Source organism: Heptranchias perlo, chromosome 16 (genome assembly GCF_035084215.1).
Source record: "Heptranchias perlo isolate sHepPer1 chromosome 16, sHepPer1.hap1, whole genome shotgun sequence".
NCBI classification, from domain to species: domain Eukaryota; kingdom Metazoa; phylum Chordata; class Chondrichthyes; order Hexanchiformes; family Hexanchidae; genus Heptranchias; species Heptranchias perlo.
The window spans coordinates 16,627,649-16,647,320 of record NC_090340.1 but is presented as its reverse complement, the minus strand read 5'-3'; the positions used below and the strand labels follow the sequence as shown (position 1 = coordinate 16,647,320).

The 19,672-nt window shown below is 43.7% G+C and overlaps 1 protein-coding gene across 1 annotated transcript in view; it reads left to right on the top strand.

Annotated features, from left to right (window-relative positions):
- LOC137333406 (cyclic nucleotide-gated channel beta-1-like) overlaps nt 1-19,672 on the top strand; it is a 128,502-nt gene that overhangs the window by 56,486 nt on the left and 52,344 nt on the right. Inside the window, exons 19-23 of the mRNA XM_067997557.1 lie at nt 3,374-3,424; nt 5,028-5,081; nt 9,834-9,948; nt 10,404-10,440; nt 16,412-16,574. Of these exons, the coding sequence (XP_067853658.1) occupies nt 3,374-3,424; nt 5,028-5,081; nt 9,834-9,948; nt 10,404-10,440; nt 16,412-16,574 (420 nt within the window). The remainder of the gene's footprint in view (nt 1-3,373; nt 3,425-5,027; nt 5,082-9,833; nt 9,949-10,403; nt 10,441-16,411; nt 16,575-19,672) is intronic.

Sequence of the window (19,672 nt, the reverse complement as noted above, 5' to 3'; positions counted from 1 at the left end):
AGGGGATTCTGTCAATTTCCTGCCATTACTCCAGAGGGAGACCAGCAGACCCCCCCCCCCCCCCTAGAAAAACCCAGCAGAAATCCAGTCTAACCTGCTTACAGATTTCTGTGGGTTTTTTTGAAGGTCTCCTGCTGGAGTTCCAATGAGAGATTGGGAGGATGCCCATGGAGTTTCAGTGCCTGTGTGTTTTTGTGTTCGCAGAACTGAATAGTGTGACTGTGCATGTGTTTAAAATACAGGTCATAATTTTTGGGTCGCTGCTAATTTGCTGTATACTTACTGCTGACGGCACAGTATTATTTTCAGCAGCAGTAATGTTGTGTGTTATTAAACAGAGTATCTAGAATTCTTTTCTATGATTCTCACACTTGCTAAAAGGGTGGCAGCTTGGTGGAGCTCTAACCTCTGAGTCGGAAGGTCACGGGTTCAAGCGCCACTCCAGCACTTGAGCACATAATCTAGGCTGACATTCGAGTCCTGCATCATCAGAGGTGCTGGGAGTAAAATCACCTGACCCACCCGGCGGGAAACTGATGTGATCGTATTGGATGCCCCGTTTTACACCCACCCCATTTACACCACACCTGATCTTACTTTCCACTGAAGTCAAGTGAATTTCCTGTTGGTCGGTTATGTTAAAATTACCCTTGCTGTCTTTCAGAAGATATGGTAAACTGAGGCCCATCTGTTCTTGCAGGTGTAAAAGATCCCATGACACAATTTGAAGAAGAATAGGGGAGTTCTCCTGGTGTCCTGGCCATTATTTATCCATCAACCAACACTACCAAAATCAGATTATCTGGTCATTTATCCCATTTTCTTTTTGTGGGACCTTGCTGTGCATAAATCAGCTGCCACATTTCCGACATTACAAAAGTGACTGCATTTTTAAAAGTAATTCATTGGCTGTGAAATGCTCTGTGATGCCCCAAGGGCATGGACGATGTTTTATAAATGCAAGTTCTTTAAAAACATTAGTTAAGCCAGGCTGCCATTTTCTAATTTATTCAAACCTTCCACTTAATACATTTATAAGTCCTTTTGAACTAAGTTTAAATATCATGATAAAGAAAGAAGTTGTACTTGTGTAGTGTCTCATCATGTATCTCAGCACTTCATCTAATGAATTATCTTCTGAAGTGCCATCACTACAGACTGCATCCATGCGTAGTTACAGATTGTATCCGTGCGTAGTTACAGACTGTATCCGTGCGTAGTTACAGATTGTATCCGTGTGTAGTTACAGATTGTATCCGTGTGTAGTTACAGACTATCCGTGTGTAGTTACAGACTGTATCCGTGTGTAGTTACAGATTGTATCCATGTGTAGTTACAGATTGTATCCGTGTGTAGTTACAGACTGTATCCGTGTGTAGTTACAGATTGCATCCATGTGTAGTTACAGATTGTATCCGTGTGTAGTTGCAGACTGTATCCGTGTGTAGATAGACTGTATCCATATATAGATATAGAATGAGTCAGGGTGTAGATATTGACTGTATTCATGTAGATAAATAAAGCAAACAAATTTGGGACTAACAATGAGACATAGGATGAAGACCAATAAATCTGATTTTGATGCTGTTGGTTGAGGGAGGACTGTTGATGTGGACAACGCCCTACTCTTGTTCAAATAGCATTGTGAGACCTATTACATCCACCTGAGCAGGTAGACTGTGCCTCGGTTCAACGTCTCATCTGAAGGACGGCAACTCCAACAAGCCAGCACTCCTTCAATATTGAACGAGAGTGTCAGCCTAGATTATGTGTTCTTTGTCTGACAGACTGATGCATGGGTAAGTCCTTAACCTCCAATGTAGCAGAACAAAAGTGCATGGGCAGGTCTCACGCTGAGGTGACACACATTCTAAACTTCAATTAGTTGCCCTGAAGGTGGATGCAAAGCATTTTAGAGAGAACGCCATCGGGGCACCAACACAGGGATATATACAGACCGTATCCGTGTGTAGATACAGACCGAATTCGTGTGTAGATACAGACTGTATTCGTGTGTAGATACAGACCCTATCTGTGTGTAGATACAGACCCTATCTGTGTGTTGATACAAACTGTGTCAAGGTGTAGATACAGATTATGTCCGTGTATAGATACAGAATGTGTCAGGGTATAGATATTGACTGTGTCCATGTATAGATACAGAGGGGTCGATATTAACCCCCCACAACAGGTGGGAGAGGGTCGGGTGGGGTTAAACATTAAAAATGAAGAATGCGACCCCAATGTAGAGGCGGGACTCTTCATTATAATATTTGAATCAGGCTCCCGTAGTGCAGTTGGGAGCGTGATTTCAATTTAAGGCTGGCTCGCCGGATTTCCCAGGGCTCGGGAAACTCAGCAATTAAATGGAGACAGATGCAGCGGATCCAGCAGATAAGTGCTTTTCCAGCACTGCTTGTGGGCCAGGAGTAGCAGGAATGCTCCCCCCGTACCCCTCAAGCAAAACTTCTGCCAATCGCGGCCTCTCCTCACTGCCGCAATCAGCCGACCCCCACCCCGTCCCCAGCAAACCCGCGACCCCAAGCCTTCAACCGCAACTGGCCGACCCACCCACTTCGTGCCCTGCAATCCCTCCCTCCCTCCCGATTACCAATCCAATTCCCCCCCTCCCCACCTTATGCCCCGTGATCCCTCCCTCCCAAATGCCGGTCCGACCACCCCTCCCTCATGTCCCTCGATCTTTGCCGATTGCCAGGAACTGCCCCCAACGATCCCCGGTTGCAGCCTTCTACCGCAGACATTCCCACCCGGCAGCTGGCCAGCCTTCGCTCTGGCTGGTTGCCGGGCGGGAAACGGAATAACAAAACGATAATGATGTCCTGCTGTTAAATTCAGCAGGACCTCCGCCATCCCGGGTTTTCCGGGTTGCCCCTCCGCAAACATTCTCCCCCATTCCCTCCCCGCCTCCCCATAAATATTGGGGCCAGAATGTGTCCGTGTATAGATACAGAATGTGCCCATGTACAGATACAGACTGTATCTGTATATAGATACAGAATAAATGCATATAAATGTATGTTCGTTCTTTCTTTCTTTCCTATTCTAATCTATTCTTTTCTTTCTTCTAAATTTTTGTCTTCACCACCTGGGCAGTAATCTGGTGGAGCAAAATGCCTGCCCTTTGTAGAATCCACCCGATTTTCATTCCGTTTAAATCAATCCACCCCTCCAGATTACCAGCCAAGTGTGGGTGTTTAAGTGTATGTGTGCGTATGGATGTGTAGTGATCTCCTTAAATGTGGTGATGACATTTGCCAGCAGAGTCTGGGTCTATTGACTCTGTGTGCACTTGTGTAGGTTTGTAGAGACAGATTGTGTGCTGCTGCTAATGTCTCTTTGTTTTGCCTGTCAGGCTGATGCAGCTGTGCGAAGAAGCTGAGAGCGACGGTGATCTACTGGCAGAGTGAGTCCTTCACTTACCTTCCTGAGAGAGGGGATGGCGGAGAGAGGAAATGAGAGAGTGTGTGGGTGAAAGTGACAGTGCAAGGGGGAGAGAGTGAGTGTTGAGAGAGTAAGAACCTAAGTAAATCTGGAGCAAGAAAAGGAAATTCAGCCCAGTCAGAACCCACTCCTTCCAGAGACCTCGTGTAATTATTCCATCATAGACATCCCCACCAACACCTCCTGTTGATCTCCTACTCTAAGGAACACTAGATTCCTAATCCTGCCTCCTTTGAAATAAAAGTCAAGCAGTTCTATAATATCTCTATTACTCTCAGACCCTCCCCTCAATAGATATTGATCCTACCCCCTCTTAAAGATGAAATTGACCCTAGATGAGTTACAGGCAGGATTTTCCAGCTGGATTTTCTAGCATTACTCAGGCAGGCAGAGTGGGTAATTGGACGGGGAGCCGTACGGCTGGGCCCAGCAGTGTCTGTGCCAATAGCAATCTTCCCAGTGTCACCTCCGACACATTCTGGAGGTACCTGTCCATATATGGACGGGCGTACTCTAATACGGAGGTAATGATGGAGTGATGTAATGGGTCAGCCATTATCACCTTAGCAACTCTGGATGTAAAGAATGCCTGTTTATATCAGGTGTCCAGTGCTACTCAGATCATCAGAACACCTCTTTAACCACACATGGAGTGCAATGCAATGAGTGGGGTCAATAGAGGGGCCATTGGCGAAGTGATCCATTTGGGTAGATTGCGGGCACGTTCTCGGAGCAGACTTTTTGTATTAGTTAGGACTGTCGGCCTTTTTAAGCTGCTGCAGCTGTTTGATTCCTACAGCAGCGAGCTCCCCATGCAAGTGGAAATACAGCCAGAAGTCCACCAAAATAATATTCACATGAGGCTGATCCCGGAAGATTCCCCAGGATTAGCAACTTGGCAGACGGACGGATGGAAGTCCCACCCTGCCACACTTCTGCCAGTGTTGCGGTCGGAGCAGAAAGTCTCACCTGCCAGTACCCTGTGGAATTATTTTCTAATCTCGAGCCTTGCCCGAGGCTTGTGAATTTTCTATTTGAGTCATCTAGTCTCTATGCTCATTGTTCAACTAACTAGCTTGCTTACTTCAACTGTAGCTATATTATTTTAAAGACTTGTGTAAAAATAAGTTCGCTTAAGTCTTTCTTCATAATTTAGATCCTGGTCACTCTTGGAAACATTTCTAATGATTGTATATCCATCTTGAGGTAGGGTGACAAAACTGCGCACTATTCTCCCCGTCATTTATCTGTGCAATGTTCTGACTTGTAATCCAATACTCTTTAGATGTACCTCAGTACCCACTTTGCCTTATTGATAACTGTTTTATGTTGACCAGGGTATGGTCAGTAATCACTTCCAAATCCTTTCCCCTCTTGGTGCGGGCACCCACTATTGACATACGAATTAGGGAAACTTCCCCCACCTCCAGAAAGTTCACCGGGATCAGCGGCTGAGGTTCCCAGCAAGCAGGTCCTGACATTAATGCCAGAATGTGTCCCCCCACCCTGTCCCATGGATTTTCTGCCCCAAGCAGCTGTTTATTCTTCTTTGCTTGGTCCATCAGACTGGTGCAGGTGTACGAAGAAGCCACGAGCAGCCAGGATCTACTAGCAGCAAAGTAAGTCCTTCACTTTCCTTCCTTAGAGAGGGGATGAGGGAGAGAGGGGTCTGCAAGGTGGTATAGAGAGTGCATATTGGGAAGTGAGGGAATAAAAATATAAGTAAGTCTGGAGTGAGTAAAGAAGGGACATGTGAATGTTCCATGGGAGGGGAAAAGAGGGAGAGAAACAGAGCGTGAGAGATGAACAAATGTAAGAGAGGGGTGAAATGAGGAAGTGTGTCAGTGAAAAGTGAGTGATTTTTTGAGTGCACGTGAGGATGTTAAGTGAGACAATCTAACTGTGAAGAGGCGAGTGAGATGTTTAGAGCATACTTTATGGTAGATTTTCCAAGTCCTCACCCATTGCAAGGCCCCTGGCCCACTGCGAGCATGAATTGAGAAACTGCAATTTTCTGGTCTCTGCTCACAGTAGGAAGTGCAGCTAGAATGAGGAAAATGTACCCTTTTGTGTACTTGTCCATTGGAAATGAAAATCAGGCAATTTCTATAACAAGCAGCCGATTGCAACACCAGTTTTTATGCCTGGACAACAAATTGAAAATCTACTCCAATGTCACCATATGAGAAAGAGTTTATTTACAGATACCAATTCTTTGTGTGTGTTTATAGATATAGGCCTTGTGTTTATATGTGCCTGTGTATTTGTGCATACATGTGTGTATCCATGTTCAGAGAGGTAGATCATGTACTGCTGTTTATTTCCAGATGTTGAGAACCTTGTTGTCAACACTACGCCTGTAAAACAGGCAGTTTCAAAGCTATGTCTCCTAATGTCTGCAGTGGTTTGTTTATGTCTTATTATTCCCCTGAAGAATATGCTTTGTTTTGTCTGTCAGACCAGTGCAGGTGTGAAGAAGACAAGATGAGGATTTACCTCCTGCAGAACCTTCCAATTCTTTGCTGAGAGAAGAGAGGGAGAGAGAGTGAAAGAATGAGAAACTGAGTGAACATTTGAGAGAGAGCGTGTGGTAGTGCAGGGCATGCAAGCGAGAGTTTGAGGGGATGGTGAGTGAGACGGATTAGAGGCTGAGGGGAAAGTGGGTCTTTGTTGGAGATAGAATGGCAGAGACTGACAGCAAGTGAGATTGAGAGGAGATCCTAAGTGATTAAGGGAGTGAAGGTGTGAGGAGGAAGCGAGTGATGATGATAAAGGAGTGAGTGTGGGCAAAGGGTGATTGGTAGATCGACACATGCCCAGTGTAAGATGATTTGTATTTCATTTTCTGCTTGTATTTTCCTGCGCAAGTTAGCTTTGAAATTTAATTTCAATGGATTGCATCTGCGAATATTAAATAAAGTTAGGGAGGAAATAGCAGAGGCACTATTACATATGTATAAAAATTCATTTGAAATGGGAATAGCGCCAGAGGACTGGCGGACAGCTAATGTTATTCCTATATTTAAAAAGGGAGATAGAACAAGTCCAGGGAGCTATAGATCAGTTAGCTTGACGTCAGTGATAGGAAAGATAATGGAATCTTTACTCATAGATGTAATGGAAAAACATCTAGAGAATGAAAAATAATAGAGTAGTCAGCACGGATTTCAGAAGGGAAAGTCATGCTTGACCAACCTTATTGAATTCTTTGAAGAAGTAACAGAAAGAGTAGACAAGGGTAATGTAGTAGATGTAATATATTTGGATTTTCAAAAGGCCTTCGATAAGGTACCACATTGTAGACTCGTGATTAAGGTCAGAGCATATGGATTTAGGGGACAAGTAGCAGAATGGATAGTAAGTTGGCTACAAAACAGGAACCAGAGCGTAGGGGTTAAAGGTAGTTACTCAGACTGGCAAAAGGTAGGAAGTGGTGTTCCACAGGGATCGGCACTAGGATCACTGTTGTTCACAATTTATATAAACTATTTGGATTTGGGAATCGGAAGTACAATTTCAAAATTTGTGGACGACACCAAATTGGGTGGGGGGGGGGTAGTTAATACAAAGGAAGAATGCATCAAAATGCAAGAGGACATTAATAAACTTGCAGAATTGGTGTGTAATTGGCAAATGAATTTCAATATAGATAAGTGTGAGGTGATGCATTTTGGTAGGAAGAATAAAGAGGCCACATACTGCTTGGATAATAAGAGTCTAAATGGGATAGCGGAGCAAATGTATCTAGGAGTACAGATACACAAATCACTAAAAGTATACAAATATAATGCAGGTTAATAAGGCCATAAAAAAGGCAAATCAAGCACTGAGGTTCATTTCTAGAGGGATAGAATCGAAAAGCAGAGAAGTTGTGTTAAACTTGTACAGAACCTTGGTTAGACCACACTTGGCATACTGTGAACTGTTCTGGTCTCCATATTATAGAAAGGATATAGATGCATTGCAGCGGGTGCAAAAAAGATTCACAAGGATGATACCAGAACTGAGAGGATATACTTATCAGGAAAGGCTGAACAGAATGGGGTCTTCTCTGTAGAAAATAGAAGGCTGAGGGGGTGACCTGATGGAGGTCTTTAAAATAATGAAAGGGTTTGATAGGGTAGACATAGAGGAAATGTTTCCACTTCTGGGGGAGTCCAAAACTAAAGGTCATAAGTATAATAGTGACTAATAAATCCTTAGGGAATTCAGGAGAAACTCCCTTTACCCAAAGAATGGTAAGAGTATGGAACACGCTACCACAAGGAGTAGTTGTGGCAAATAGCATAGATGCATTTAAAGGGAAACTAGATAAGCACACCAGGGAGAAATGAATAGAAGGGTATGCTGAAAGGGTTAGATGAAGTAGAGAGGAGCATAAATGCCGGCATAGATAAGTTGGGCTGAATGGCCTGTTTCTGTGCTATAGTTTAAATGTAACTTGATGTAATGAACATTTCCTGAAGGCTATTTTTTGTCTAATACGCAATAGATTGCTTTAAGTGATATGTTTTGCTGTCCAAAATGCTCAATAATTGCCCGATTTGTATCTCCATGTTGATAATATGTGGTGAGGCTGAAAAGTCAATGCATCGTGTGTTGGAAGCAGTAATGGATGCAGAGTTACAATGTGCTTTTTGCGCAAAAACCTGATGCGATGGGATTGTCCGGATCTCTGCATTCCCTCTCCGGGGCAGGTTAACTCCCTGGCGTCGATTATCCCGTCTTTTTCTCGAGCCTCGTGCAGTCACCTAGCAACCCCCGCCGCTCGCGTTCGGTCTCCTAGCAACCGGAGCCGGGCTGGAGCTGCCCTGAGGCGCTGGTGCTGATGCGACGGGGCTCAGGGCGAATGGGCTGCGCCAACCCTGCAAAATCCGCTTAACACACACACACACACACGACGGGGATATCCGCATCTCTTCGGCAGAGCACCGAGGTACAGCAGACACCGGGGGCCTCAGCAACCGAGCATCGAAGGGAGCAGAGCATTCAAAAAAAAAATAATAATAATAATATTTGCATTAAGGAGAGATCTCATCCGGAGGACGGTAATGCAGATCAAGCATCTTTTCAGCTGAGGTGATGGTTTTCAAAGAGCAGCCGTTGGGGTATTTTCGGTTTATCTGGTCGGGGTAGATTTTTCGACTTTGACCGTCTGGGCGGAGCGCAGAAAGAAAAGTCCCGATTTTAACCCCCACCCCGTGGCCCGACAAGAATTTGAGGCGGGGGGGGGGGGAGGGGGAGGGGGGGGCGTTAAAATAGGAGCTGGCCTCCCCGTTACTATTAAATTCAATGGGAATGAATATAGGCAAGTTTCTAAAACAGGTGGCTGATCCGCCACTCCAGTTTAAAGGGGGGAGGGGGGGGGGGTGGAACCAACAATGGGACAAATCTGGAACATTCCTCTCCGACCCCCCTCCTCCCCGTGCGATCGAAAGCGGTCCAGGTGATCACATTGACCATATACCCCAGGTTTCAGGAGGCATCTGAGGCCTTCGTATCAGGCAAACAATATCCAAAAGTCGGGGTCCGATGACGCAAATTAGACCTCAACGCGATTTTAACCTTCAGTCACGTGAGTCTCGACCAGTGACAGAGCTGCCAGAGAAATGTCCGGGCCCCACGATGAAACCTTGGGCCTTCCCCGCCCTGGGCTTCCCCCCAAACGATCAACTCTCAATCAGCTCTAGTGCTGGGGACATTCCCTCCTTCTACGTGAAACCCTGCTCCCGCCCACCAACCACCTAGCAATTCCCACCGGGTTCGGGCGGGAGTCCAACCTCAAACATGAAGATGTGGCACAGGAGTTAAAAATCTCTCTGGGCCTCACGCGGCGCTGTAATGCGAGCTTGCCACTCGGCCTAGCCCCCACATGCCGCACACGCACCCAGAATAAAAACAGGGACTGAAAATTTGGCAGAGATGCTCCCGTCTGATTTTCCTTCAGTTGAACTTAATGGGAGAAAGATCTATGAACTTACGGAAGTGACGGGCAGGGAAAGACCAGCTGGCCCATCAAGCCACTTTCGATGCCTGAAGTATCATCTCTAGACACTTCCAGCGCTCCCCCCACCCCCCCAACCCAGCAACCATGTAATCTCCTCGGAGAGGAAAAAAAACAGAAAAAAGAACAGGACCATTAAGGCAACAAATCGGGAAAATTCCTCTCCGACCTGTTCAGGCGATCGAAACCAGTCCAGGGGATCACATTGTCCTGGCGTACATTAACTGTTAAATCACTTACTTTTTCTGGGTTCTGTCAGGAGTGTGTGAATCTCCCGGCGAGATTTTCCTGCGCTTTGTCTGGATGATGCTTAACACGCAGACGGTAAGGTTGGAGAACCTACGTCATTGCCTTTTGTGTTTTGCAGTGACCTGGCCAGCATCTGCCCAGGGGGCTACGACCAGACTGTGCACCCAAGCCCCGGTGAAGAGGCTGCTGAAGATCAAGTGACGGGAGCCGTTGAGACCAATCCCCATCAGCAGGTAAGGGGACCCCAGGGCAAACACCGCCAGGGCGCACCACCTGTTGGATCATAACATTACTTTTAAAGAGGCAGTCCCTTCTTGAAAAGAAGGGTTTGGTAAATCTTTTTATTAAATTTACTAGTGGATCTCCAGTGATGTATCTTACAGTAAATTGGAGGATATTCTCTTTTATTAGAGCAGGAGAATTATACCATGTAACACAAAATGGCCAAGAAATTCAAATTGCATCCAAAATGGGCACAAAGTTGTTGGAGTGATGGATCTGCCCGCTGGTCCGATACAAGACACACACACACAAACCAGAGAGGGTGCTCAAAAATGCATATATCATTCCATATCAAACAAACAAAAGAAATTCGCCAAACACTTCTTTGTGAAGATAGTGCACCTTTAATAACACAAATATTTCATCGTTCGTGATGATTGTTTCTCATTTTTATTTTTCAAATAAGGAGGAGGAGAGTCTGAAGATTGAGTTGGACCAAGGAGGTAAGTGCCGTTAGTGCATCTGTACTTAGTGGGACAGGGTCTGTGGGGTTATTATTTATACATGGTTACATGGGCTTTTGGACACGCTGAGGGAAGATTCCCTCTGAATGAAAATGGGTAGTGTTCTTTATAAACGGACTTTTAATTTTTCTGCAGCTGACGCACAAAAGAAATCGTCCCCTCTGTTATCTCACCTTGATGTTTACAACTGATATTCAAACTGGACACCTTCCAATTTTAGAGATAGATGGCAAAATTCAGTGCCTGTCTGCTCCCGGGACAGAGCGCCTATCTCTGATGGGGGCACCAGTCAGAGTTAGGGCTATAACACCACAGGCCCAAATCTCCGACCCACACTTCTGCTGAATGAGGCTCTGCTCATGGAGTGTAGCCTCACTAAATTTTCTCTAAAAAGAAATTAAGAAGTTGGAAAATCTGAATTAGAAACAGGAAATGCTGAAAGTGCATAACAGGTCAATCAATGCCTGAAAAATAAAGGTAGGTTAATGTTTTGGTGTAACCCTACAGCCAAACTCTGTGCATTTTCAGTATCCACTGTTTTTATTTCATCTTCCAGTTTTATATATACCTCATTTATTTTGTGTTAATATTTTCAGTTCTGCTGTCTTACCCAAATCAAATAAATGAAAAGTCTGTAAAGTGCAATCCAAGAGATCTGATCTGCAATATTTCATTTAAAATAAAATTGGCTTTGATTATTTTATGTAGTACCAGGCTAGCACCTTCCTCACATCATAACATCATAGTATCATTATAGGTACAGCACAGGAGGAGGCCCCTCATGCCTGTGCCGACTCTTTGGAAGAGCTATCCAATTAGTCCCATTCCCCTGCTCTTTCCCCATAGCCCTGTAAATGTTCTCCTTTCAATTTTTTAACCAATTCCCTTTTGGAAGTTACTATTGAATCTGCTTCCACCACCCTTTCAGGCAGTGCATTCCAGATCATTACAACTTACTACATAAAAAAATGTTTCCTCATGTTGCCTCTGGCTCTTTAGCCGATCACCTTAAATCTGTGTCCTCTGGTTACTGACCCTTCTGCCACTGGAAACAGTTTCTCATTTACTCTGTCAAAGCCGTTCATGATTTTTAACACCTCTATCAAATCTCCCCTTAACTTTCTCTGTTCTAAAGAGAACAACCCCAGCTTCTCCAGTCCCTCCATATAACTGAAGTCCCTCATCCCTGGCACCATTCTAGTAAATCTCTCCTGCACCCTCTCTGAGGCCTTGACATCCTTCCTAAAGTGCGGTGCCCAGAATTGAACACAATACTCCAGTTGAGGCCTAACCAGTGTTTTATAAATGTTTAGCATAACTTCCTTGCTTTTATACTCTATGCCTCTATTAATAAAGCCCAGGATCCCATATGCTTTTTTAACAGCCTTCTCAACTTGTCCTGCCACCTTCAAAGATTTGTGTATGTGCACCCCCAGGTCTCTCTGTTCCTGCACCCACTTTAAAATTGTACCGTTTTGGTTATATTGCCTCTCCTCATTCTTCCTACCAAAACGCATCACTCCACACTTCTCTGCGTTAAATTTCATCTGCCCTGTGTCTGCCCATTTCACCAGTCTGTCTATATCCTCCTGAAGTCTGTTCCTATCTTCCACATTGTTTACTACATTTCCGAGTTTCGTGTCATCTGTAAATTTTGAAATTATACCCTCTATACCCAAGTCCAGGTCATCAATACATATCAAAAAGAGCAGTGGTCCTAATACTGATACCTGGGAACACCACTGTATACTTCCCTCCAGTCCGAAAAACAACTGTTTACCACTACTCTCTGCTTTCTGTCCCCTAGCTAATTTTGTATCCATGCTGTCACTGTCCCTTTAATCCTATGGGCTTTAATTTTGCTAAATAGTCTATTATGTGGTCATTTTTCAAATGCCTTTTGAAAGTCCATATACTCAACACGAATCACACTACCCTCATCAACCCTCTCCGTTACTTCGTCAAAGAACTCAATCAAGTTAGTCAAACATGATTTTCCTCTAACAAATCCATGCTGACCTTCATTTATTAGCCCATATTTTTCCAAGTGCCAATTTATTTTGTCCCGGATTATTGTCTCTAAAAGTTTCCCCACCACTGACGTTAGGCTGACTGGCCTGTAATTGTCGGGTTTATCCCTCTCCCCTTTTTTGAACAGGGGTGTAACATTTGCAATCCTTCAGTCCTCTGACACACCCCCATATCTAAGGAGGATTGGAAGATTGTGGCCAGAGCCGCCTTGATTTCCACCCTTACTTCCCTCAGTAACCTAGGATGCATCCCATCTGGACCGGGTGACTTTTCTACTTTGAGTACTGCCAATCTTTTAAGTACCTCCTCTTTATCTATTTTTATCCTATCCAGTATCACTACCACCTCCTCCTTTACTGCTACAATGGCAGAATCCTCTTCTCTAGTGAAGACGGATGTGAAGTATTCATTTAGTGCCTCAGCTATGCCCTCTGACTCCACAAGATGATCTTTTTTGTCCCTAATCAGCCCCACCCTTCCTTTGACTACCTTTTTACCATTTATATGTTTATAAAAGACTTTTGGGTTTGTTGGCTAGGGGCTGCAGAAAGTAACCTAAGATTCCCCAGCTGCTGATACACAGACAGGAACAACATTTGAACTGAAGTAACCTGAGTTCAGTCGCTGGCCTTAGTTGGCTGGAACCAGTTTGAATTAGCTAAGTTTTGTGAAAGACAAAGGAAATGTGATAAGACACAAGTCCTTATTTAGAAAAGGAGTAATGAGGTAATGCTACCTAAGTCCTTGGGACAGAGCCAATGAGGAGAAGACACAGGGTAACCGAGAAAGCCTAAACCAATGAAAGAGAACGACAGCACAGCTTGAAGAGATAAGATTCGAAATAAGAATGAAGGATCTGAGGCGTGGAGCCAGAGCGAAGACTCCGGAGACCAACCATCGCGGAAGTGGAAGACCCTACGTCAGGGACATAGAGACGACGTCGAAAGAGAGAGAGAACGGAACGCCTGGCCAGCGTCAGCTCTCCTTTTCGGGTATTATCCTTTATATTCTGTGACCACTCAGGGAGTGTCAGAGAAACCTAGTGGGTGTGCGTTTAGATCTTAGTTTGGGTATAAAACTGTATAGCCTGGGGTAAACTGCATGCCTATATCTAACCAGACGTATAAGATATATGTATATGATCGAATAAAGTGAATTGAGAGTTAAGAGAGAATTGACTCTTCTCCTCTTTGTACTAAGCCAGTAACCGTAACCGGTGACCTCCGGTCAACAGGTTCCTTTTATGTTAGCTGCTAATCTGTTCTCACATTCTCTCTTTGTCCCTCTTATTTGCTTTTTTAGATCTCCTCTGTACTTTCTGCATTTAGCTTGGTTCTCTACTGTATTATGAACCTTACATTTGTCATAAGCCTCCTTTTTATGTTTCATTTTAATCTCTATATCTTTAGTCATCCAGGGAGCTCTAGCTTTGGATACCCTTCCTTTCCCCCTCGATCAGCCATATTCATGTTTATCTGTTTGAATTACTATTACAGCATAAATGTAACTGCTTAAACTGTTACTACATGTGTATGAAAGTGTGTTTAAATCACTGCAATAGGTCTGTGAGTATATTTAACTCATTTCTATAGGATATAGTTAGGTGAAGGGGATGTTAGTATTCCCTCAGGTGTAAATTTTATAAACATTCATAGTGTATAAACTGCTGAAGAAGATATAAATTGCATAACATGAATATGAGCCACACAGCATGTGTGAGCAGTATGTGTATCAACTTTATAGTGATATATAAACTGTAACAAGTACAAATCATATGGAGATTTTGTAAAGTGTATCCAGTGTGTAGGCACAATAATGAGTGTATGAAACAGCAGTATGTGTGAGCATGTGGTGCAGTGCGTGGTACAGTCTGAGACGAGGTGTGTGGTACAGTCTGAGATGAGGTGTGTGGTACAGTCGGAGATGAAGTGTGTGGTACAGTCTGAGATGAAGTGTGCGGTACAGTCCGAGATGAGGTGTGTGGTACAGTCTGAGTTGAGGTGTTTGGTACAGTCTGTGATGGGATGTGCGGTATAGTCTGAGACGAGGTGTGTGGTACAGTCTGAGATGAGGTGTGTGGTACAGTCTGAGATGAGGTGTGCAGTACAGTCTGAGATGAGGTGTGTGGTATAATCTGAGACGAGGTGTGTGGTACAGTCGGCGATGAAGTGTGTGGTACAGTCTGAGATGAGGTGTGTGGTACAGTCTGAGATGAGGTGTGCGGTACAGTCTGAGATGAAGTGTGTGGTATAATCTGAGACGAGGTGTGTGGTACAGTCTGAGTTGAGGTGTGTGGTACAGTCGGCGATGAAGTGTGTGGTACAGTTGGAGATGAAGTGTGTGGTACAGTCTGAGATGAGGTGTGTGGTACAGTCTGAGATGAGGTGTGTGGTACAGTCTGAGATGAGGTGTGCGGTACAGTCTGAGATGAGGTGTGTGGTACAGTCTGAGATGAGGTGTGCGGTACAGTCTGAGATGAGGTGTGTGGTACATTCCGAGATGAGGTGTGCGGTACAGTCTGAGATGAGGTGTGTGGTATAATCTGAGACGAGGTGTGTGGTACAGTCTGAGTTGAGGTGTGTGGTACAGTCTGAGTTGAGGTGTGTGGTACAGTCTGAGTTGAGGTGTGTGGTACATTCCGAGATGAGGTGTGTGGTACAGCCTGAGATGAGTTTCATAGCTTGTGTGACAGTCTGTAAGAATTATATATTGTAGTACAGTTTGTACTAAACTGTATGCTGTTTTGTACAGTCTAGGATGCACTATAAAGTCTCCTTGAACGCAATACTTAAACCTGCTTTTGCTTTTTAGTTACAGATGCTCAGTGCTGAGCCAGTCTGCTTACTTCTCGAGCCACATACCTAGAAGTGCCTAGTAACTTCAATCATGCCTAAACGAAGTAAAGACGTAGAGTTAGTCCATCTCGTCCGTGATGTGCCACTAACTCCCAGAAGCCCTACCCCTACTTCCCAGTATGCTTTAGATTTACCCAATGTGCCCAGCTACCGCCCTGCCAGCTCTCGGCTGCCTCCACTTAGCCCTAAGAAGCAAACATCAGGGGTCATAAATCCCAACTTCTTGACCGAGGAATGGTCTCCATTACGTCATATAGGTGAACACTGTGTTTGGTGATTGCTTTATGTTCTGTATTTTGCATGTCAACTTGTTGCTTGTGTAGTCTGTGACCGTCTATTTTGAGTCCTATGTGTGTATAACTTCAATCTTGTGTTACGCAGCTATGGTCAATGTCTTAGATGCATTCACAAAACAATCTTTGGACTTTCTGGATCCAGCCAGTGACCCCTTACTGACCTCCTTAGATTTCCCAGCACAAGATTCATATAAGCAGATTTAAATCTCAAAAAAATTGCTGAACCCATTTAGATAACTGCCTATACACCATGGGTTTACTATGATTTTATGACATCACAAATATAAGCACAGTAATAAATGAGAAGCAAACTTGGATATTAAAATTAAAATAATGAGCTATCATGTAAAACTACAAAAAGTGTAAGGTGTGTTTTTGTGGAGTTCTTAAAGTAAATAGTAGTCAAAGAGAGAATATCACAGGAACATCCCAGATGTCTTCTGAAGTGGAGAGGTCTGTCCATGAGTAAATACTGGTTTAGAAAACCACCAGAGGTTTGTATTGTAATGGGGATATGTTGATTATAATACGGTTCATTCAGTTCTCCAATGTCATGCTCCCAGGATAAATTATCCTTGCTGGCGTATTTGCTTTGTATAACCATCTGAAGCAATGTTTTGTATATGGTGACATTTAATAAACATTTAGAGCTCTGGGAGGGGAGTGAATATTCATAAGTGGAGTGGAGTGAGAATCTGACTGGTATTTTGGGCGAGGGCTCTGTTCAATGCTTTCACCTCCGTTTTATCCACCTCTCTACTTTGTTAGATCCTCATACCACCTCATGGCCCTCAGTCAACATCGAAGATGTGGATTCTGAAGGGGATTCTTTAATATCCGGGCATAGCAGGTTGCCACCAATTCAGTCAGCCTTTTCACCATACAAGAGCCGGACACTTACTGTACCCAATGTCTCCAAGTCAACACGAAGGTATGATCACAAACTAAGGTCAGTGAGTTTTAGGAAATGGATGCAGCAGTTGTAAAGTTAGCTGGGAGCATTGAGTTGAGTGCTGGAGAGGTCTGTGCAGGAACTCCTGTTCCTCCAGGATCTGGATTTACAGTCTCAATGCAGATGACACCAAGCTAGGGGGCCAGATTATGCAGCCAAGATTTTACAAATAGAGCTTGACAGGGTTTGCAGATGAGCTGAGAAGTGACAAATAAAATTCAATAAGGGCCAATGCTGCATATTGGAAATAAAAATGGGAGGCACGTGTGCTCCATAGGCGAGCTAGAACTTGCGAAGGGAAAGAGACTCAGGGGTGTTAATTTGTTCATCATGTACAAACAGAAGCAGCCATACATAAAACAAACAGTATGCTGGGTTATATTGCTAAATCAGTTGAATTCAATTCGCCAGAGTCGTGCTAAAGCTGTAAAATAGGGAGATCAGTCAGTATGGAGGAAAGAGCTAGGTTTTTGCAAAAGGATTTAGATCTGTTATGCAATTAAGCAGACAAATGAAATAAAATATTAATATCAAGGAATACAAAGTATTGCACATTGGGAGAATGATTGAGCAATATAGGTTTACAATGAAGGAAATAGAAGAAAGAGATTTTGAAAAGAACCTGGGAGTTACAGTGGACTCATCACTTTCAATGTTGAGGTAAGGGGGTGATTTTCTAACTTGACACTGCCGATTCTGCATCGAATTCCCAATTTCTATGTATAGAAGCCTTAGAGATGGCGCAGAAGAGAGCAACAAGGTTGATCCCTGGTTTTAAAGAGCTACAAGGAATGATAGGTTAGGGCTCTCCAGCCTCAGAGAGATGTCTCAGAGGCATCCTTATATATAAGATACTTAAAGAATGTAACCCCAGATATTGTAGATACACCTGGACGAGTGGGTACGGATTCAGGGCTGGGAAGTGTAACTACAGGACAGACATCAGAAAGTACTTCTTTACACTGAGGCTGATCAACAGCTGGAACTAGTTCCCAGGGAGGGAGTTTGAAGGAAACACACTGAGGAATGGATGTCTGGGGATCTTCGCATAATATTATTTTAACCCACCCTGGTCAATTTCTTTAGCAAATGGTCCCAAAAATAAAATCAAAAGCAACTCAGAGAAGGGTTGTCCACGTCTTTATTTTTTTTTTGGTTAGTTGATTGACTGACGTATGGAAAACCATCGTGCTTAAGTCTCCAAAAAAAACTATTGAGACATATACACATGCAGAATTTCTGATTGTCCCTGTAGGTACACACTCCACTTACCTAAGTCCAGAGAGGTTTGGCACAAGTTGGCAGAACTACAGCTTAGGGACCCCAGGAGTACACAGTGATAGTGCTGAAGCTTAACTGGTTAAAACTGCACAGCTTGCCAACATAGACCACAGATAGGCTTCCCACTGCTTGTCCTGCCAGCACCACTTTACCCACTGGGGCACTTCTTAGTTCCCTGTGTTATTAGAAATCTGAAACCGTTCCATTTTTATTAAGTTTTGGTGTGTGCTGGTGTTCTTCTTCATTGAGTTATGTACCCCAGTGGTAATGCCACCTCTTCATGCCACTACTGATTGGCATTGTTAATATCATGGTAACCTACCCACCCCCTACATGCCACTTCCTCATGCCACTATTCATAGCCACCCATCCAGTTATTGCTTAACTTCACACCGGCAATACTTTTGTGGCCGTTTGTATTTCCGACTAACTCAGTTTGTATTACTCAGTGTTTTATCTTTTCCTTTGTTCTTTGTTATGCATTCAGTTCTGCTAAAGATCTAGAGTAAGTAACCAACTGTTAGTGCCACACTAGTGTTACAGATCAGTGCTGTACAGTAGTGCATACTAGTATTACAGACCAGTATTGTGCAGAAATGCCATGGTAGTGTTACAAACCAATGCTAAGCAGTATTGTTATTGTTGGAACCACATGCAATGCAGTAGTGCCAAGCTAGCATTAGACACACAACAGCACACACCGTGTAGCAATGAAATAGTGTTTGTTTCCTTTTATTGCTCAAATGAGGCTGAACTTAAAAAGAAATGAAAATGGAAGCTCTACAGTAACTCTTTTATCGATCTTTGCCCTCTCATATCAACAAGTCCCATTGCGATTATATGGAGGTATCTAATCCTTTTACTGTGTTATTGTCACATTACATTAATGCTACTGAAATGTGTGCCAGCCACATGATGGGTTGTGTCAACATTTCAGATCACAGAGAATCTACTGACTGACCACTCGAAATATCAACATGTGTGGAATTAGGATTTGTGATCATAAAGAAATACCCCAAAGGATTGCCCCCATGTGCTTCATGTAAATACACAGGTTACACCCCGCTACAAGATTTGTATACGCAGATGCTTCATGTGCCCTTCATGTGCTTTATATAAATATGATGTGGAGTTGGTGTCTCCATGTCTCAACAGAAACAGCAACGGGCAGTTGAAAAAACTGTCTGTAATCACCAAGCATTGTCCTGTGATTTATAAATGCGATTTCATTTCGAGGATTTCATTTCCAACAACGTTCACCTGAGGAAGGAGGAAGCCTCCGAAAGCTTGTGAATTTAAAATAAAATTGCTGGACTATAACTTGGTGTTGTAAAATTGTTTACAATTATATAAATATATAATGGGTCTGATCTTGCAGTGCCAACACAGCGCAGCTGGGACTGCTCAGGTGCTGTGTGTGCCTGTACCTCACATAGCTGACTTCACACTAGGAGTGGAATACCTAGAGGTAGACATTGACATCCAGCAGCTATCCATCTCACTTTCTCCTCCCATTGGGGAGCCATTTAGAAGAGCACAACATGCACTTTAAAAAGTGGTAAAACACACAAGCCCTGAAATTTCACAAATCTTCCACAGTTCTCCAGCCATAATTTTGGTGGTGTACCGCTAGAAACCCATGATAAATGGCATAAAGAGCCAAGATGCCTTGAATTCAGATGCTTTGAGAGGCCTTCAGCTGTGCTCAGTTTTCCTGCCTTTCAGGAATGGCACACCTGAGGTGAAAATCTACCCTATTTTGTCCTTTGAGAGGAACCCAATTCACCAATGCAAAA